The following is a 21,815-nucleotide window of genomic DNA, read 5'->3' as shown; positions in this document are numbered from 1 at the left end:
GATTCAACGAATTATTAAACACGCTCTAAAATTTATGTTTTTGTATAGCAAAGGTGTTCATTAACCGATTCAGTTGGTTATATGACTTTCCTTTTAGCCAAATGGATTACTTGGTTATATACAAATGTAGCAAAAAATGTTATATAGAAGAGTTGGTTTCAATATAAATTGTGATTTGGTGCATAGGCATTATGTCTAGTGGAGATGGATATGATCGGGTGGTTCTGCTAGTGGCACGATGATATTCCAGTGGTCTGTCAGTAATCCAAATTTGCCGCTCAAAAAAAGATGAAATCGAATAGTTTTATTCATCTATGTAACGACGTAACAGCTATAAAAGTTTAAAATCCGGTTAAAAAATACAGATGTTTGAATATTAATTCTTTTTTTAACAGAAATAAGACCATTTTCATTCATACTTGCTAAATTACATCAAAACAGAAGGTAGAAACTCTAATCTACTAAAGACAAAACACTGCCCCCTGGGGCTGAACAATTGTTGTGGATAACTCGTTGGACACTGGTTAGGAATTGGATAACTTCTGGCACCAGGGAGCCAAAAGTGTTTTATATTATTAATTGGTTTAAAAATTATTTTTTATATTAAAAAGTGTTTTTTAATTATCTAACTTATAATAAAAGACTCCAAATAATGCCACATGGCATTCTCTTCTCCAACCTCATAAATTTTATTTATATTTGTTTAATAAAATTCTTTTAACATTAATATTAAATTATAACCAATATGTAGATATCATTTATTTTTATCCTTATTTTTATTTAAAATTAATAAATAACTTCAATTTTACAATCTAGACCCTTTCATCTTTTGCAATTTAATCCCAACTCTTCTTTATTTTCAATTTTTATCCACCATACTTTTCATCTTTCCCAAATTTTTCGTTTCATTCTAAATTTTGTGACTTAACGCACCGCAACGTGCGTGTGGTGTTCAACATTTCTTCGTATATTTTTTTTCCCGTTTGATTGGCCCGTCGCGTCACATCTGTTTTTCTGCGTTTGACAAGTTCGTCCAGCACATGGGTCCTGGATGGACTTAGTTATTTTTTTCTATGTTTTACGTTTCGGTTTAATTTCTCAGCAACGAGCATGTGTGATTCAAAGATTTTACGTCTGCTTTTCTCTCCGCGTTATTTTTTTCCCATTTTTATTTATTTTCTTTTTATGAGCTTTTCCAGTGTTGATAGTCGCAGACAATGATATAATATTGCTACCACTTAATAGAGTATTATGACAACTGCTCTAACGCTGGAGCTTAATACTAGTTAATTAATAACTAACAATTATAAACATTAAAGTCAAATAAATTCTATAAAACCAACAAGGGTTTTCTTTGTCTCCCCATGGTTGACTTTTTAATATTTTAATTTTAAATGTTAATTTAAAAATGTAATTGCTGTTTAATACAGCACGTAGAATATTAATTTGACTTTGAAAGTCAGAGTTTGACAACTATTAGATATTGAATTGAATATTAATACAAACAACTCTTACCCTAAAACAGAGCCACAATGGGTTATTAAAAATTTGGTCATGACTTGTAGCAGATTAATGATTGTTAATAATAGAGTTGTAAGAATTACAACTATGAACAGAGTTTATGATGATAAAAATGATAAATAATATATACCTATTTTAAGTATAAAATTACATAGTTATATATGTTTATAAGTAAAATAGTTAAATGTATGATATAAATAATAAACAAGTCAAGATAGATCTCAAGTCGAGCTCAAACTTGAAAATTTACTTATGCGTTGATCTTGAGCTAATAAAAATAAACTTTGAAATATTCATGCTCAAACTTTCTTAAATAAAATAAGACAAACTCGAGATTAAGCTAGCTCGGACTTGGCTAGTTTATACCTATAGCTATAACTAATACAAATCATGCTTTAACATCAATCATGATATTTATAGATTAGGAACACATTTAGGTTGGAACTTAAATAAATAAGTTATATTCATCAGTCTTGTACTCTTGTTCCATAGTTATTTTATTACTATATCCAGGATTATCCACCAGTAATAACTTTAGATGATTTTATGTCTTTGAGCTATGTTAGTACCCTCAACAAATGTGGAAGCTTATGCATATCCTTCCTAGGACACAAAGGGTGTTCTTATTTGCTGAATAGAAAAACCAAAATTATATTAATAAACATTAATTAATTTGTATATTGTAACATGTGTTTTCATATCATGTATTTTCTCTCACTCACTCACAACCACTTTTTAAAATATGTAGAACTTACTCACAAATGTATGCAGAATGTGCTGTGAATGCTCTAATAAGTTTTTGGGTTTTATTTAATAGGTCCGATTTGTAAAGTGACAAGAGTGACCGGTTCAATTTTGAATTTTCAGAACATTGCAATTTTCAAAGAAGTGAGTAAATGTACATGAATTTTCAATTGAATTTATTTAAGAATCATGTGTGAATTAGATGTGTTTTACCATTTTTTGTTGTAAAATCCTTAAAATTTGCTTTTATTATATTACATTAAAATTTTAATGTATGTTATAAAATAGTGTTTGGCTATTATTGTTTTGGATTGGATTGAGAGATATTTTAATTTTGGCACTTGAAATAGCTAGTAGGTATGTCTATATGAAGAAAGCACATGAAGTAGTATTTACCCAAATAGGAAGGAGTCATCATGTGAATATGTGATTGAACAATAATACTTTGGCCTTTCCACTATGTTTGGAAACCGTATCCCACACCACCTTAAACAAACCTAATTATTTATTCTTCGTTTTTCACATGACATTATAATTAGTCTTTTTTAAAAATTGATAATTAAATTCTATTAATGAATGTAAGTTTTTTTTTTCACGGGAGTTATCACTAACACAAGCAAAATCACGATACAAAATTTATCAGTTTTCGGGTGGGTTATAACCCGTTTTATTAAACATGTCAACATGAGCATGACCCATTTAATAATAGGTTAATCCAAACACAACACATTTAATAAATAAGTTAATTTATTAATCCGTCTAATGGTTTTTAAATTTTTATTTTAGAGATCCTTATTTAAGAGGGTATTTGGGGTTGTGTTTTGAAAATAGATTATGCGTTTTGAATAATCAGAATCAGATAATTAACTGTAACAAAACGTGATGTTGAAGGTAGTGTTTGGATTTGATTATGTTGCTTGATATCACAATAATGAGATAATCAACTATATGAGTGTTTGGCAAATATATATTTAAAAAATAAACAAGTGAAAATCCTTTTTTTAAACGTAAATAATCAATTTTTGGAAAACTGCGTTTTGTTGCAGTAGGGGGGACTGCTTTTGGAAAACTGCGTTTTGTAACTTTCTAAACGCAAATAGTCATTTTTTTAATTTTTTAACCCAAACATTCAAAACTGATTATTTACGATTTCAAAACTCAATAATCTAAAATTCTCCTTCAAAACTCAACCCCAAACACCCTCTAAATCTTATAAAGTTTAATAATTTGATTTTTAATTTTATCTCGGACTAGTAATAATAAAAAGTAAAAGTAAATTTTCATCTTGTAATTTTATGACTTTTACTTTACTTTTTTTTATTTCCAACAATTTTATTCATTATTTATAAATGCCATTCTTTGATTTTTTTCCATCCTTTATCCCTAATCTCAAGCTAAATATATGAAAGCATATTTGTTAAGTGAATAAAAAAAATACAATTTGAAGATCACCATATAAATAAAAATTCAACGAATCAATCCAAAACAGGATCCGTACGCGACATGGTTTTCAGTGCCCGACACGACACACACAAACCTATATATAAGTTATGTTCAGGTTAGGCATAGACTACGTCGTACTTAAAGAAATCCTACTTCACTTCTTCTACGCCGCTTATAAAATTCATTCAATTTGCAAATTTATAAGAATATACTTGAGAAATCATCAATTTACATCATAAACCAAAAATATAAAAATGTAATCACTTTAAACAAAGAAATTGTTTATATTGCAAGGTAGGGCAAAGGGAATGACATATGGAGCATGATATTGTTAATGACTTAGTGTAGAATGAATAGATAAATTCCATGTCATTAGCCACACAACACAACACAAACTCTTGTCTATTTACACATCACTCCAACTCATTTCACCTCCTCCTCTCTTCCTTCACTTGTCTCTTTCTCTCTCTCTCTCTCTTTCACAAATCTTGTTTTCTCCTTTGTTATTCTATATCCTCCTCATGGCACCTGGCATTTAGGGATTCTCCTTCTCCTTGACTCTTGGATTTTCATCTCAAACATCCCTCTCTTCTTACCAGGTACTCTCTCTCTCTCTTGTTTGTTGTTATAGTCACCATCATATATTCATATGTGACCCTTCAACAGATATTCAATCATTCTTGACTTTCTTGACTGTTTGGTTGTTTTAGCATCTGGGTTCATCTTAGAATCACTATATTGCTAAAAAAATTTGAACTTTAACATGGGTTTTGCTTTATTTGAACTGGGTTCTTGTTATTTACCATCATATGTCACCCTTCAATAGATATTCTTTTATCTTTGACTTTCTTGACTGTTTGGCTGTTTTGTCATCTGGGTTCATCTTAGAATCACTATATTGCTAAAAAAATTTGAACTTTAACATGGGTTTTGCTTTATTTGAACTGGGTTCTTGTTATTTACCATCATATGTCACCCTTCAATAGATATTCTTTTATCCTTGACTGTTTGGCTGTTTTGTCATCTGGGTTCATCTTAGAATCACTATATTGCTATCAAAATTTGTAATTTCACATGGGTTTTGCTTTATATGAACTGGGTTCTTGTTATTTTTGTGTTTTGATGGTGGGTTTTTTTATTTGAACATAATGAAAGTAGGGGAATATGAAATCTTGGCTGTTTTATCATCTGGGTTCATCTCAGAATCACTATATTGCTATCAAAACTTGTAATTTCACATAGGGGTGTGCAAAAAACCGAATTAACCGAACCATAACCGAATTAACCGACAAAACCGAACCGAAAAAACCGAACCAAATAAAAAACCGGTGGGTCGGTTAATGGTTTTTTTGAAAACCGAATGTAGCGGGTCGGTTATGGTTATCATTTTTTCCATACCCACCATAACCGAACCGAACCGACATGTAATAAATCTTTGTAGGATTTAGGACTTTTCACATTTTTAATATTTGATGATTTTGACTGAACATTTTTAGTACTTATTGGTTTTTCATATCATTTTGTGGTTTTGGTTGAATGTTTATTTGAATTTATGGAATGTATAATATCACTTTATTTGAATATTCGATAATAATTGGTATCAATATTATAGATTATATGTATTTTTTAATACTATGTAATATACTAATATATACAGATATGCAATAACAATTTATTACATGTTAAAAAAATTAAGCTATTTTTAGCTAAGCTAAATAAACGGTTAACCACCCATAACCGACCCACTTTAACCATCAAAACCGAATAACCATAACCACCATAACCGATCGGTTATGGTTATGGTTATCCAATAACCGACATTGTGGTTATGGTTATGGTTTTTGGTCAAAACCGACCCAAACCGACCCATGCACACCCCTAAATTTTCACATGGGTTTTGCTCAGTGTTGTAAGAATCGCTGGCCGGTGGAGTACGGACTAGCGATTAATCGGAATTATCAGATTGAGATTTTTATATGTAATCTTCAGTTTTATATACACACACATTTTCATGTGCAACTTTTTTGCAAGACAAGTTTTAAGTTTAACCCCTCATCGGCTCATTCTTTTAAGTAGACAAGATTAATCACTGACCTATACAAGGTTTGACCGGAAAATGGCCGGAATTGCTGAGTTTTGGCCGATTAGGACTGCCTAGTGCCGCCGTTGACTGTCTAGCGATTAACTGGCCAATAAAGGAAAATTACTCGGTGAACCTCCGACTAGCGATTAATCAGCAACTAGTCGGGATTTTTACAATCATCGTTTTGCTTCAGTTGAACTGGGTTCTTGTTCTTTTTGTGCTTTGATGGTGGATTTATTATTTGAACTTTGAACATAGCGAAAATAGGACAAGTTGAAATCTTGGAGTGTAATTGGATTGTGGGTAGCTTGATTTGAGATAGGGCAGTTAGAAATTTTGGTTAAGAATCTAATGGTTTTTTTTCCTTTTTGGATACCAATTTATATGTGCAGAATACAAAACCTTAAACTTGACGATGAATTCTATGTATTACAAAGAACATGATGACGGGATTGCTTCGAATCCGGTGGTTTCACTGTCGTCTGGTTCGGGTCCTTGGTGGAGTGGACTTGTGACTCAATCGGGTTTCGAAGAATCCGTGGGCCTGTTGAAAGGTTCTCCAATGGCAAACTGTGGGGAGCAGCTCTTGCCTATGGCTCCTAAACCCTTGCCTCGTGCTACAGATCATGCGGTGGTGAATGGAGATATGACTCGGTTTAATATCTTCAATGGTAAAGTTTTAAGCTTGATATCTAATATAAGTTCTGTATGTTAATGATGAGATTGTGTTTAGGAACAATTATTAGCCCATGTTAGTCTTGAAACCAAGGGGATGTTTGGGATCGCGTTTTGAACATAGACAGATAGTTGTTAATATCGATGATAGCGAGCGCTATAGCACATACCGTAGCGTAACGCTGGATCATCGCTATCTGATGTTTAGCGCTCAATAGCGCTCAATAGTGACAATTAGGTTTTTTTCTTTTTAAAAAAATTATATTAAAAAAAATTTTAGGCATTTTAATCGACCAAACAGCTGTAATCTTCACTAATTGCGTCAAAAAACCTTAAATTCATGAATAAAACCCTATTTAAAAAAAATTCTAATACGTTATCGCTAGACATCAAAAAGCGCTCGCTATCTCATCGCTACATAGTGTATAGGTAGCTTGTCGTTATTTACCACTATTCGCTATTAACATATATGGTTTTGAAAGTGATTATCTGATTATTACGTTTTCAAGTCGCCTTACAGATAATTACTACTCAAAATTTATAATTGTAATCACCCAAGTTTTGGCATAGCTTCACTGTTGTCGAATTTGTGATACGGTTAAAAATGACGTAAATTGAACAGTTATGAAACTCGCTCGGTCACCAATTAGTGAATTTTTCCCAAGTTTAACCTAAGGTAGAATTTAACGTTGAAATAAAGTTCGCTCGGTAGTAACTCGGTTTCATAACTGTTCCAAAGGTTTCACAAAAATGAAAAAATATTGGAACTTGAATGGATTTTGCGGTTGTGAAAAACGCTAGTCGATTTTAGAGAAACAATATTGAAACTTAGTTACTATTTAACGATTTTCACCATATCTGCTCTTGAGAACTTAGTGTGTTTAACTTTAGGGCTTGGATTCAAGCATGCGTTTTATAATTTGGCGTAAAAGTTGTATTTGGATAATAAATAAAGGTTTGTTTTAGAAATTAGCCCAGGAATCAATCTTGTGCAGAGTTTTGATCAAGCTTTAAAGTGATTCAGGTGACTCCAAGATTTCATCTAACGGTCAAAAACCAGTGCAGTTACAGGCTGCGTGCTCTTTGCAATCTGCCGCACAGGAGTTTGGCGGTCATCTTGAGCTCGGGTTTGGTCAACCGGCTGTGGTAATAAACTAATAATTATATATATTTAGTTGATTCTGATTGTAGTCTTTATGTTTAGTGCTTATACTTTTTTCGTGGTTTTTAATGATTTATGATAGATATGCGGCAAGTATCCTTACGGCGTCGGCGATCAATATTATGGCGTGCTCGCTGCTTATGGACCTCAAATTGGGGTGTGTACTTTCTTTGAGCAAATATCTTTGTGGGTTCAAATTTAAAAAAAGAGTGATCGACCGAGGGATTGACTTGTTTTTTTTTTTTTTTTTTTTTTTTTTTTTTTTTTTTTTTTTTTAGGGTCGAGTTATGCTGCCTTTGAACATGAGCACCGACGATGGACCAACATTTGTGAATGCAAAGCAGTATCATGGAATAATCAGGCGTAGGCTATCCCGTGCCAAGGCAGAAATGATGAAAAAAGTCACAAAAAGTCGTAAGGTAAGTTTACCATGTGAATTGACCTTTTTACCCTCATAAACGATATCCCGGTTTTCATTTGCTCGTCTTTTTGGCAGCCATATCTGCACCTGTCACGCCATCTCCACGCAAAACGGAGGCCAAGAGGTTGTGGGGGGCGCTTCCTAAACACGAAAGAACTGGAAAAGTCTAAAGCTGAAAACCTGAATTCAAAACCGATGGATCACCCAACCGGATCTCAAAGATCCGAGGTTTTACAATGTGATAACCAAACAAACTATGGTAGGCCCCACATGTCAGGAACGGAGGTTACAAGCATGTTCTCGATGGGAGACCTTAATCATTTTCCGATAGGGAATCTCTCAGTTGTTTCTCTTTCAGACATGATGATGTCTAGCAATGCCATTCGTGGGTTTGGCACGCAGAACAAATGGGTTGCAGCGGATACCGGTGGTGGTACCCGCTTCAACCTGGCGGTCTGATGGCATACAGGGTCTGATGTACGTCAGCACATCAGACCCCAGATAATAGTCGAACTGGGATGGATCCCTTTTTGGCTATGGCAAATCATCCTTGGCTTTTGTGTTAAGGTTTTGTCTTTATCCTAAATTCCCCCTGCAAAATGTTGTTTTGCTAGTGGGAATTGTTTAGAGATGCTAATACCTTATGCACACACATGGTGTACAAACATTTCTGCTTGATTTGTTTGTTTCACCCTGTTTAAATTACTATTGTTGTTTGAAATTAAACTAACCTTGAAACCTAGTGTTTTCAAGGTATGTATCATGTGTGATTTGACTTGTAGACATTTGGGAAGTGTCATGTATTATGTTTTGATGCCTTGAAACTGTGTTTTCAAGGTATGTATCGTATACTATCATGTGTGTTGTGACATTTAAACATTTAGGAAGTATCATGTATTATGGTTTGATGTTTTATAGTTATGTATTTGTTGGTATCATGAAATCTCTTAAATGCTTATGTGTGTGATATCTATATGTCATTTATATGTTTGGGTTGATATTTTTAGCTTAGTTTTTTCTTTAGTCGATTTATGCGACGTCACAAAATTATAATATTACAAAAGAAAAACCTATTTTTTAAGAAAATTATTATCTTTTAAAAGCACTGAAAAAAGATAAAATATTAAGTATCCTATTGTACAAAACGTACGAATAGAGTGGAAAAGTAAAAAAAAAACACACACAGTGACATTTTTGTAATTATTTTACTCGTAGAGTAATTATTAAAATTACTCTACAAATGATCTTTTAGGATAATTTTGATATTGTAGAGTATCATAATTATTCTACAAATGGTCTTATAGGGTAATTACGAGTAAAATATTTACAAAAATGCCATCGCGTTTTTTTACTTTTCCATGCCATTCCATTCGTACAAAACGATCTTTACTCCAAACTCCGAGTTGCATTGAGGGGGCATTTTTATAGAAGGTTTTATGAGCCGATTGAGTTGTTTAAAACTATTCGAATCTAAAACCGAACCCGAAATATTGGATAATTATTAACAACTTAACTAACAAAAGCTACATGATACCAAACACACTAGAAATTGAACACACCGACTGACAGTCGTTATAAACACGTAATCTCACGCACAAACACAAACTCAAAATCATCGATCAATCGAATATCCAATGGCAGGAATTCAAAGCAAGTTGTTCGTCATCCTCCTTTGCTCGATTTCACTGATCGCACCTTTTGCTGACGCCATCGATGTCAAATACTGCAGTAAGTTTGCTCGTTTGTTAGTTTATTCAGTTAGGGTTTGTAGAATTTGGTTTTGATTTGCAATGATTGATCGTTCTGTTATGTTATTTTGTGAGATTTGAATTTATGTTATGAACTACTGTTTTGGATTGAATTTGTGCCCTAGGTTGACTTTTAGGGCTATGAAGTTTGATGTTAATGTTAAACCTAATAATTATGTAATCTGAAGTTGATTTTGATTATGTTGTGTTACATTTGTTGTCAGGAAGTTGTGTGTATTTAGGAATGAAGCATTGAGATTTGGTAGTTAAGTTTGTTCATTTGTTAGTTATAAGTTTAGTAGGATTCGAGCATCTCGAGTTAGGGTTTGGAGAATTGCTTTTGATTTGCGATGATTGATCGTTATGTTATGTTAGGTTATGAGATTTGAATTTCTATTATGAAGTTTTGTTTTAGATGGAATTTGTGCTCTAAGTTGACTTTTAGGGCTATGAAGTTTGATGTTAATGTTCAACCTAATAATTATGTAATCTGAAGTTGATTTTGTTGTGTTACATTTGTTGTTAAGAAGTTGTATGTATTTAGGAATGAAGCATTGATTTGGTAGTTAAATTTGTTCATTTGTTAGTCATAGTTATCGATAGCGAAGATAGCGTTCGCTTCGTAGCGAAGCGCCTATGTCTCGCAATCTGTTAAGTAGCGCCTCCGTAGCGTGATAATAGCGGATTCCGACGACGAATTCGGCTGGAAACCTGCAATTTCTGCCAGAAACTAGGAAGAAGAAGCGCAGCTGTGTTTTCTTGCGTTTTAGCCTTTTTTGGATTAAATAACTTTATGGATTTTAACATTTAACCTCTATCTTTCATTAGTTTACATTTAGTCCCTAAAACTTGTAAAAGATTGCATAGAAAGTGTAAAATTGGTTTGTGTATTTCAACATTTAACCCCCCTATTTTCACTAGCTTACATTTGGTCCTTAAACTTATAAATTTATACATAAAAAGGTATAAAATTAACATTATATATATAAAAAAATTACAGATAGCTGTTCTTTGTTGCTAAAATTTTTAACTACGTTATCGCTAAACACGAAATAGCGGGCGCTATTTAATCGCTATGACGCTATCGCTACGTAGCATATAGGTACCTTGTCGCTATTTGTCGCTATTCGCTATCGATAACTATGCTGTTAATTAAGTTTCGTAGGATTCGAGCATCTCGAGTGAGGGTTTGTAGAATTGGTTTTGATTTGTGATGATTGATCGTTGTGTTAGGTTATGAGATTTGGATTTCTATTTTGAAGTTTTGTTTTAGATTGAATTTGTGCTCTAAGTTGACTTTTAGGGCTATGAAGTTTGATGTTAATGTTAAACCTAATAATACGAAATCTGAAGTTGATTTTGATTCTGTTATCATGTTGTGTTACATTTGTTGTTAAGAAGTTGTGTGTATTTAGGAATGAAGTATTGAGATTCGGATTTAGGGTTTCCGGAAGCTTCTATCTGTTTGAAGCAATCGGGAGTTAATGAAACAGGGTTGATAGCATTAGAATTCATGAGCTGCTTTGTTAAGAAATAGAGTTTCTGCTTGTTAGAGAATTATGAATTTGTGATCACTGTTTGCTGAACGGTTAATCGTTATTCGTTGGATTCTACATTTTGATGAAGTATGTCATTTGTTTGATTAGCATATGTGTTAATACATGTACAGATAAGAAGAGTAATTATGCTGTTAAGGTAAGTGGAGTCGAGATTAATCCTTACCCAATTGAAAGAGGCACAGAGACCACCTTCACTATTAAAGCATCTACAGGTACGCTTTTTATTCTAGTTTCTCTATTAATGCAAAACAAGCTGGGAAATCATGAGAACCTTAATTTGACCAACCTGTTTACCGAAATAGTCATTGACTTCTCTTTTTAAAATAAAAATTCGCTTGACCGTTACAAGTTATTGCGTTCAATCTAAATAGGCGTGGCCGTCTCCGAATTATCAAATTTTGTTCATACGGCCCTAAGTCTTGAAGTTTTGCATCAAGTGTCACGTGTTCCATTGTGATTGGTTTTCCATGCCATAGATAGGTGTGTAACGGTCAAATTATTAATTTTTATATAAAAAGTGGTCAACGGCTATTTTATTGAACAAGTAAGGTCAAATTGACAAATTTAAAAACGTTTAATCCAAGCGTTAGGTGTTGGTCAGCAATTAGGATAAATTTTTCTTGCCTCTCATTCCGTTTGTGAGGAGTATAAGACATATTCCTGTCAAAACCATAGTTAAATATTTTAAATATTTTGAACAAGTTAGGTGTTGTTTTTCTTTCTTTTTTTTAAATATTTTAAAAACCGAAGTTTTAGGCATTTTAATCGACCAAACAGCTGTAATCTTCACTAATTGCATCAAAAAAACCTTAAATTCGTGAATATAACTCTGTTTTTTTTAAAGTTCTAATACGTTATTGCTAAACATCAAATACCGCTTGCTATCTCATCGCTATCGCTATGTTGCGTATAGGTAGTTTGTCGCTATTTACCGCTATTCGCTATTAACAACTACGGTCAAAACTGGTGAACTTTTGTTGTGTGTCAAAATAGGTTGGGGTGTTTCATTTTGTCAGTTACTTTTGAACTTTATGAATTCCTAATGTATTAAAAATGATTGCAAAACATATGTTATTACAATTATACTCTTGTAACGCTTTTTGATCAATAGAGTTAGGGGGGTTTATGCATTTTGACGGCACTTTTTTATGGTTTCTTGGAATGCAGAAACACCAATCTCTGGAGGGAACCTTGTGATCGATGTTTCATACTACTTTTTTGGGGTCTATAGTGAGACTAGTGACCTCTGCACCAAGACATCTTGCCCTGTTACCACTGGTGACTTTGCAATCTCTCACTCCCAATCATTGCCTTCAGTAACACCTCCTGTAAGTGTTTTTTTTTTCCTATCAGTTATTCAGTTTTAACTTGTGCAAAAAATGCTGTTTATATTTTCATCCATGGTTTTACAACACCGTCAAACAACTTCATATCAAGCCTGTATTGTTTCCATGATTAATTTTGCTTGATGTGTTTTTTGTTTCTTTTAGAGAGTTGCACCGGCATTGTTATTTTGGTAGAATAATCGTATTGTGTATATTATTATGAAATAATACAAAGGATATAAATATATCGCACATTTACATCAAGATACCTCTAAGTATACTAAACTATAAATATAGACTAATAGGCATGTTGTTAGAACCTTTCTTTGGGCCTGATTTTCTGCATTTTGATTTTTGGGCCTGACCCATCAAGTTGCCAAGAAGACAATGGGTTTTTATTCAGTAGAGGATCCTGGTTGCAATATGTGGCAGTGGCAAGTTGTCCATGAATCTGTCCCGATTTAAAGATTTTTTTTGGCATACTTAAAATGTTTCAATGGTCATATCTGTTGCTCTGTCAGTCCTTATAGTTAGTACACGTGACCCGTCCTACCAGATATTGTTATCAATTTATCATAGTGTTTAGTTTCTGGATTATGAGTGTGTGGCTTTTTTTGCGGGTGAGGGTTACGTTAACTTCAACTACAAGTCGTATAATGGGTGGGTTGGGTCGGGTCTGGTCTGGTAACGGGTTTTGGATTAACTGACATTTTTTTACACAGATCAAATGGGTTAGGCTCACCTGCCAGTTCTCTTTCTCTCTCTTGCTCATTTTTTTCTATATGATGGTTATAATAAAGGAATTTATGGTCAAAAAAATATATAATTATAATTAAGTGAAATTTTGGGTTACTTTGTTTTTATGGAACTCCTTATTTATCAATTGAAAATTGTAATATAATTTTATCAACAAACTTTGTATATCAAAATTATTGTTCAGTAATAAAAGAAACTAATAAACAACAATAATATTATATCATATCTGTGTATTCACTTAAGCTAGACAAAAGTAGAAAACAACCTTTAGTTAGCCAATTCCTTTATCCAAATCATGGCCTACTGCAGTCCAACTTCCAACTCAATACGGCCCAGTTGGTTTCTAAATGTATCAACTTTCTGCCCGTTTCAGCCCGTCGGATAACTTTTCATGGCCCAAAAATACCCAAACATTTGGCACCAAATGGGTCACTTAGGTAGTTACGTTATTGATTTTGAGCTGAAATCGGCTGGAATAAGTATCCAACTACAACCTTATCCGAGGCTTTATTAAATGCTAGTTTTGATCCCCACCACACTCAGATGTATTTTAGAAAGACAATATAGATATCCATATGGATATTCATATCTGTATTTATCTACTTTAATAGGAGTCCTTATCAAACATATTATTTACTTTAAAAAATGTTCTAACGATAGTCAAATAAGTAACCGAATTAATCGATGATGGTAAGGTTTGTGCTCGTTTTTCCATGAAGCTTCTAACGCGTATTATTGTGAAAAACCAGGGTTCATATACACTCCAAATGAAGCTGCAAGATGCTAACAAAAAGGAGTTGACATGCATCACATTCGACTTCAGCATTGGCTGGTACAGCTCCGAGGCAGCAGTTGCTTCTAGTTAAGTGACTAAAACATGTTATCGGCCTATCTCAACCACCTGCTTATCAATATTGTAGATGATCCTATGTATGTTTCTCATGTCTTATGTTTCTGTTACTCTGTACTATGTTTGTTAGATGTTAATAAATGAATGATGTTTCCCTGTGCTGTTGTATCCACTAAATTTTTTTAACCTTTGTAAACGCATAATGGTCGCAGACCCATGTGCGAAAAATGAGTATCCTAATCAAGAAATGGGCATCATGGTCCAGGGGGGCAGAATAGTCTTTTTGAACTCCTCAATTATTTCTGCAACTTTATGCCCACAAAAGTCTAGTTAAGAGTGTCAATTGTCAAAAGCTGGTTCGTAGCCCTCTGCAACACCCCACCTAGCCCCCCCTTGTTTTGGTGGTGACACACCTTGTCTCATATTTGTTTTTCAGCCTAGTTTGGTTAACTAGTAATCTATTATTTAATTTAAATAGTATTTGTGTAACTAAATAAAAGATTAAGAAGATTAAATCACTATTGTCAATAGCGAAGCTAGCGTTCGCTATCGCGCACCTCATAGCAGAGCGGCCTTTTCTCGCCATTTGTAATTAGCGACTCCATAATGTGAATATAGCGGGATTTTAGGTTTTTTTTTGTTTGTTTATGTTTTGTTTTTGTTTTAATATAAATAGTGATGCCATAAGGATCTTTTTAATGTTTTAATATAACTATTTAATACAAATTGCGTTTTAGATGAAATATACATGTAAAAACAACATATTCTGATAAAATATACATATAATTTTTTTTTTTTTTTAAATTTTCTTCTAGTGTATCATCCGCTATTCACTATTGAGAACTATGGATCAAGTGTAAGAGGAAACAATAATATTAAAATTTTAGTCTACATCATTTTTTTTAGTAAATTCTAAGTCATCTCTCATATCTAACCTATCGAAATGTAATCTTACCCCTACGATGAATATATGGTGACATGTAATGGCCTACATATGTTCATGTTAGTCGAAAACTATGTAGGTATTGTTAGTCCTAACAAGTTTTCCATGATATGTACAATGTACATGTTTTGGTGACATGTAGCGACCTACATATGTGCATGTTAGTCGAAAACTATGTAGCTCAGATTGGCCCTAACAAGTTTTTGTTGACATGTACATTATTTTAACTGAATATAACGATTTACGACCTATTAACAGTGGTACGACATATTGACAACGAGTTCGTTAATTTTCTCAACCAACACATTATAAAAAGTTAAAAATTGATATTGAATGACCATCAAATGATCATTGTGTCCTTTGGCTCAGTACTATGATGATTTTATTATATTAACTTATGTTTATGGTTACCATGTCCTATGTTTGACTGTATGTACATTTGAATACGATGTTTCCACATGTTATTCTATCTCCTTATTAGCATGTGTGTTTGGTTGAAAACTTTTGGTGGAACTTCATTGCATAAGGGTGTCTAGTGTTCTTGGTAACTTGTATGTTCCGATTAAATGAACTTATTTAAAGGGTTGTTTGTTTAGCTCTTAATGGTTCAGCATTTAACCATTCAAAAGTTGCCAAACAGCCCCTAAATACTATTTACACGGATTTAGCCTTAGGTAATAGTTTTGTTCATTTATTTATAAATGCACAATCAAATGTGCAAAAAAAAAAAAAAAAAAAAAATGAGTATGCTAATCAAGAAATGGGCATCTTGATCAGTAGGGTAGTTATAACTTGTAAGAAGTTGAGACATGTATCATGCTTTGAGCAAAAAAAGTCATTTCAACATCAACTACACCTTTAGCTTTACATCCACAAAAGTCTAATCAATGAAAAAGACTATAAAAGAAAAGGTGCTTTTTTTTAGCCCTTGTTACTCGATTATGAATGATGCCACATCTTGTGTTCATAATCCGGTTCACCATCTTCATCATTGCCAAACATTTTGGTTAAATTTTTAGTCAATCTTTGAGGTCTTTTACGTCATTTTACTTATGCCCATGTGTACTCTCAGTATTGGTTAATGCTAGATATAATGAGGTTATAACTTATATTGTTAATAAGTGAGTGGCGAAGCTTGAGATTTCCGACCAGGGGGTCGAAAACCTATATACCAAAATATTCTATAAAACCAGGGGGTCAAAAACGTATATACCCAAAATTTCTATACGAAAACTACATACTCCCCACTACTGAAAGAAAAGTTCATGGGGTCGGCCGCCCCCTCCCGCCCCTATTATCCTACACCCATGGTTATAACTACCTTACCTTAGTTTAGTTTAGTTTCTCAAACCAAAAGGTTGGAACATACATACAAGCCCACCAAAGACAAGCACTAGGTAAGATCTTTACCCCTCACCTTCTATTGTACCTTATCCGGTCCCATCAAAAGCGACCAATGCAACATTTATCATTTTCTTTTATGTCAATGTTTTCTTAACCGGACTGGCCATTGAACCGTCTATTTTATCGGTCTGGTTTTGAAAACAATGGTTATTACACACTCGACAGACTCTTAATAATACTCGAGAGTATTATAAATATCGACTAGTGGCCCTTCATTTCTTTATAAGCCTACAATGAAAGGAAAGAGAGGGAGATTCTTGGGTAAACCAAATTCTATTTCAACTCTCAAACAAGGTCTAGTTTTCAATGAAAACACTTTCAATCAATATTCTCAAACACCATCATCAAACAAAGAGGTCTCTATGAGATCAGAAGAAGCCGAAAACCGTTTGTTGTTGGTGGACTTGGAAGCCAAGTGTCCACCAGGAGGTAGTGAGACGGTCATCCTTTACACAACAAGCTTACGAGGCATACGCAAGACTTTCGAAGATTGTAACACCATTAGGTTTCTTTTAGGGAGCTTTAAGGTCTTGTATGATGAAAGAGATGTTTCCATGCACATGGAATTCAGGGAGGAGTTGTGGCGGACATTGGGCGGGAGGGTGATCCCGCCGAGGCTGTTTATAAAAGGTAGACATGTCGGCGGGGTTGACGAGGTGGTCCAGTTTCATGAGCAAGGGAAATTGGTAGACCTTTTGGATGGGATACCCAAAAGCCCGCTTTCCGGGCCATGTAAAGGGTGTGGTGGGATGCGCTTCGTGCTTTGTTCTTCGTGCAACGGTAGCCGGAAGGTGGTCTTGGAGGATGTATGTGCCCCATTGCCGGTTAGATGTGTAAATTGCAATGAAAATGGGTTAGTTAAATGTACCGTTTGCTTTTGATGCCTAGCAGTCAACATTAGTGGCATAATTTGGCATGTAGTTTGATTTGTACCAGGAAATCTATGGTGTTAGAAACCAAAGTAGATGAAGATAGATTTAAGGTTTAAGGTTAACGTGTAATGTTTGTGGTATCATGTATTTTTCATGTCAAATGCTCAATTTGTGTTCAAACGTGTTTATTTCAGAACCAAGAATACGTCCAGATTTGTAAGAACCACGTAATGCACTTGTATCATTTTCTTTAAGTGTGACATAGAAGGAGGCTACGGAACCATCTATCCTCATTATTATTTCATTAAATCATCAAAACGTGCAAGTGGTATAACAATTATCGCAATTCTCAACGTAATATTGGTATAACAGTTTTGTTTCTCCTAATTATACATTATACATATATTAAAAATAGAAGCCAATGAACAGGGTTTTAAATATTATAATAATATATATAGTTTTTTAATACTTTTATTATTATCTTCTTTACTTTTAAGTTGGATAAGCTTGTGTCAACCGGTACTGGTTTCGAAAATACTGGTACAGTTATCGGTACATGAAGGTAAAAACCGACACCAGCCTTGTACAGAAAACGCCAAAAGTCGGTATCGAATTGATTTTGAGAATCTTTTAGTTCGGAAAATACTGGTACAGTTATCGGTACATGAAGGTAAAAACCGACACCAGCCTTGTACAGAAAACGCCAAAAGTCGGTATCGAATTGATTTTGAGAATCTTTTAGTTCGGGAAATTCGTGGTACTGCTACCCGGTACCATTTGCTCATCCCTGATCACAGGTACCTTACGAACAACGGTATCGTGCAGCTTTTTTTGTTGATTTTCTTCAACTTTTAATAAGTTAAATCACAATGGGTTCAAGAAGGCTATGTTTGTATGAAACAATTAATTAGAACGAAGACTATCATGATAGTAGCAAGGTTTTAAAAACCGGTCGGTTGAATCGGTTAAACCAGATGTTGAATGCTTGGCCGGCATGAATCATACCGGTAAATTGAGGAAACGAAAAAGAAGTTGTAGCGTCGGTAAATTGGGTTATACCAGTTTAAATCGGTATACCGGTACCGGTTTATATCGGGCCAACGGTTAAAAGTTTGAACTTGTCATTTTATGGGCATAAAAAAAGGTGAATATTTACCTTCTTAGCAAAAGTGTAAAACCTAACGCCCACAATTGGCAATTCACATCGATCAAACTTCTTCTCCACTCAAAGATTTTTACCTTCTTTTGACTTTTGTTCAATCGGTCACGTTGAAAATTGTTATAGTGTTTGCTAATTGCTATATAATGGGTATTGATCATGAACTTTTGGATAATTTTTTTATTGGATTAACTTTTGGAATATTTTTTTTTTTATTATAGAATGATATAGTTTTGGATTATTTTTTGAGTTGAAATTATATTGTATGGATTTATAAAGGTTAATTAGTCAACACGGTTTAACCATCCGGTACAATCCAGTTCAACCGGTTGAACCATTTCTGAGTCTAACCCGATACGATTTAAATACCGGTTTTTAAAACATTTGATTGTAGTATGATACCATTGAATTTTCTTTCATATAGTCATATCAATGTTACTCATATAAATCTTGTTCTTAGTTTCCGTATTCCTACACCTTTATAATATTCAATGTTAAACTACTGATGAAAACAAGAACGTTATTTTTATAGCCATATCAGCAAAGCCTAGATCACTACACTCCATGAATGTCGGTTTATCGCTATCAATCAAAGGGCGGTGAGCCGTATCTAAATTAACTAGTGGCCAGTTGCGTGCGTACACGAAAAAGAAAAGAAAAGAAAAGAAAAGAAAAAAGAAACAAATCAAGAGTATCTAGAAAACCAATAACTTGAACAATCACTTTCCAAGTTACACAATACACGTGCTATCTCATATAATATTTTTGAAAAAACACAACTACAATCAAATAATCAAGCTACTTTTGATGCTAAAACATATTAATTTATCAAACACCTAATTGGCATGTAAGGTATAAAGTGGAAATCGGTTTAGACCTTCCATGAAGTAAACAAGATAGTGTAGGATCGGTGGTTGGTGGTGTTTGACGGAATATCATGACAATTGATTGTCGACCAATGTAAAAGAGTACGTGGTTCTCAGAGAGTTACGATAATATCAAAACTGAACACGAAATGTTGTTTTATGCGTCTAGATGGTGCCATAAAGTCCACAATTACACAAATAATAGGCCCGCAACTTTGGTGTGACTTGGAAATATTTATGGATCATTGAATGTGAGTTGCTCAATGTGTTTAATGATCATGGCGTTTAGGTTGTGCCTTAAAAGACTTTTTCCCTATATGAAGTGAAACATTTACGATGTTCGGGTCATTCTTATAGTGGTTAAGACGTTATAAAGAGTAATAACGAACATAATCACTTATATGAATTTTGGACTCGGTTTGGGTTCTACTTTTGAAACATAAAAGTGGTTATTTCGTCTAACAACATAGACTCAAGGTTTAGAATGATCCGTCTCACGTATCATTAAAAATCATTTCTCAAGTAAAAAGTCGAATTTATAAACTACACAACTAGGCATCTTCTACCATAAAAATGGTCATAAATTTTGCGGTCGCAGTTCTATGCAAACAATCATTATTGATGCATTAGAAGATATTAAAGTATCAAAATGGTATAATCTTGATGCATACATGAAGCAAAGGGTGAATTTCGTTGTTGGACAGTGCACAGGAAGAGGAATATGTAATTCGTCGCGAAGCGAACCGATATATGTTGAAAACCCGTCACGAAGCGCGAGAAAACCCCTAGTTAATAATTAACACATACCAACTAATTTGGATTTTATACACAAATGATCTTTATGGCACTTTCATAGTACATGTTGACTCATTTCTTTTTAGAAATTGCATATATAGTCCTCATAGTTTACCAAAGTGTAACATGGTTGGTCTTTTTTATTTACAAAAGTGCAGTATAATCTGTCAAATCCACATGAAGTGACGATTATTACCTTGTTATAAAAAACCCAACTTTGTCTCTTTCTCACAACTACGGGCGAGCATATTCAAGACCAACAGGAACCAACGACACAAACCGGGACAGACCCCCATAACAAGTTGAATATTTCCACTGTATGTGTTGAATTAGTATGCCCAAGTAACAACATTTAACAACATTGCTACTATGTACAATCTAAGGGTTACGTTGAGAGTAACAACTCATACGATATTATTTAATTTAAAAACATTAACACGAAATATGTGTATGGTGGCATTATTGGAGAACAATCAAATCTAGGCATCAGTTATTGTTGTTGTTGTTGTTGTTGTGAAATAGCAATAACAATAATAATAATAATAATAATTAATTAATTAAATAATGGATATTAAATTAAGTGTTTATTCTGCTTTGTTTGAAAGAAGGCCAAATTATACGTGAAGACATGTATACCAAATATAATAATGTTTAAATCATAGATTTCTAACTTATAATAAAAGATTTCAAATAATAGTACATATCAACCATATCACCTTTTAAAAAAAGATTTATTTATCAATATTGATTTTTGTTATTTTTAAATCCTATAAATATCATTTTTTATATTTCTTTGTTCCAAGTATGTTATCCCCAATATTTAAACTTTTTTTAATTAATTAAAAAACTTTGGAAACATCTATTGTCACACCCCGATATTTCCACACATTACCGGTGGGCCCGGCGGGGAGTATCGTGACATAGTTGATATCATCATTGTCAAAACACACAATAATAAAGCACAACGGAAGTCTGGGTAATTAAACTATTACAAACCATACTGTCTGTGTGTTCGAGTATATGAATAATACAGACTCCACAGGCGGATCATAATGTACAAAGAAACAAAAACTACAGATTTCAGGTATCTTATGGTTTTGCAAGATCCTCTATGACACCCAATAGCTCCAGCCTATTTCGGGAAGTACCTGTCAATCAATCTTTAGGAAAATACGTCAGTTTACATTGGTAAACACAATTTAACTGACTCATTTTGAACGTATTTAAGAAACTTGATTTAGGTGCACAAGGCACAAGTTATTTATAACTTGGGACAATTTTAATAAAATCTTGTATACAGTTTTACATGTTTGTCATACATGTGGGGCCGGTTTGGAAGCCGGACATGATTAACTGACTCACCACTTATAGAACCCACAAAGGAGTTATCCCCAACTTGTTGGTAATTTAATATTTAGCATTTGCATCTGTCAGGTGCATGCCTGCACCCCGTGTATAGGTCGTGGCCATTAATAACTTTAATGAGCCA

At 33.6% G+C, this 21,815-nt stretch overlaps 3 protein-coding genes across 3 annotated transcripts; all 3 read left to right on the top strand.

The window, feature by feature from the left end:
* Positions 1-4,100: 4,100 nt before the first annotated feature.
* On the top strand, positions 4,101-8,987 carry LOC110925339 (nuclear transcription factor Y subunit A-10). The gene is made up of 6 exons (XM_022169295.2): positions 4,101-4,307; positions 6,184-6,462; positions 7,491-7,612; positions 7,711-7,785; positions 7,907-8,047; positions 8,125-8,987. Exons 2-6 carry the CDS (start codon positions 6,207-6,209, stop codon positions 8,506-8,508), a joined length of 978 nt encoding a protein of 325 aa, XP_022024987.1. The 5' UTR covers positions 4,101-4,307; positions 6,184-6,206; the 3' UTR covers positions 8,509-8,987.
* Positions 8,988-9,574: 587 nt separating this feature from the next.
* On the top strand, positions 9,575-14,455 carry LOC110925345 (putative phosphatidylglycerol/phosphatidylinositol transfer protein DDB_G0282179). Its single transcript, XM_022169301.2, has 4 exons — positions 9,575-9,777; positions 11,467-11,568; positions 12,524-12,684; positions 14,187-14,455. Exons 1-4 carry the CDS (start codon positions 9,684-9,686, stop codon positions 14,301-14,303), a joined length of 474 nt encoding a protein of 157 aa, XP_022024993.1. The 5' UTR covers positions 9,575-9,683; the 3' UTR covers positions 14,304-14,455.
* A 2,299-nt stretch (positions 14,456-16,754) lies between these two features.
* On the top strand, positions 16,755-17,760 carry LOC110925351 (uncharacterized protein At5g39865). The gene has a single exon (XM_022169307.2). It carries the CDS (start codon positions 16,868-16,870, stop codon positions 17,513-17,515), a length of 648 nt encoding a protein of 215 aa, XP_022024999.1. The 5' UTR covers positions 16,755-16,867; the 3' UTR covers positions 17,516-17,760.
* The last annotated feature ends 4,055 nt before the right edge of the window (positions 17,761-21,815 follow it).

Source organism: Helianthus annuus, chromosome 2 (assembly GCF_002127325.2).
Source record: "Helianthus annuus cultivar XRQ/B chromosome 2, HanXRQr2.0-SUNRISE, whole genome shotgun sequence".
Classification (NCBI taxonomy): domain Eukaryota; kingdom Viridiplantae; phylum Streptophyta; class Magnoliopsida; order Asterales; family Asteraceae; genus Helianthus; species Helianthus annuus.
This window is presented reverse-complemented; position numbering and strand designations above follow the sequence as displayed.

Bases quoted from the DNA above. Each gene is read 5' to 3' on its own strand.
- LOC110925339 (XM_022169295.2), top strand. From the start codon at position 6,207: ATGAATTCTATGTATTACAAAGAACATGATGACGGGATTGCTTCGAAT. The intron at 6,463-7,490 runs GTAAAGTTTTAA...AAAGTGATTCAG, and splicing joins TCGGTTTAATATCTTCAATG to GTGACTCCAAGATTTCATCT. The intron at 8,048-8,124 runs GTAAGTTTACCA...TCTTTTTGGCAG, and splicing joins AAGTCACAAAAAGTCGTAAG to CCATATCTGCACCTGTCACG.
- LOC110925345 (XM_022169301.2), top strand. From the start codon at position 9,684: ATGGCAGGAATTCAAAGCAAGTTGTTCGTCATCCTCCTTTGCTCGATT. The intron at 9,778-11,466 runs GTAAGTTTGCTC...ATACATGTACAG, and splicing joins CATCGATGTCAAATACTGCA to ATAAGAAGAGTAATTATGCT. The intron at 11,569-12,523 runs GTACGCTTTTTA...CTTGGAATGCAG, and splicing joins CACTATTAAAGCATCTACAG to AAACACCAATCTCTGGAGGG.
- LOC110925351 (XM_022169307.2), top strand. From the start codon at position 16,868: ATGAAAGGAAAGAGAGGGAGATTCTTGGGTAAACCAAATTCTATTTCA.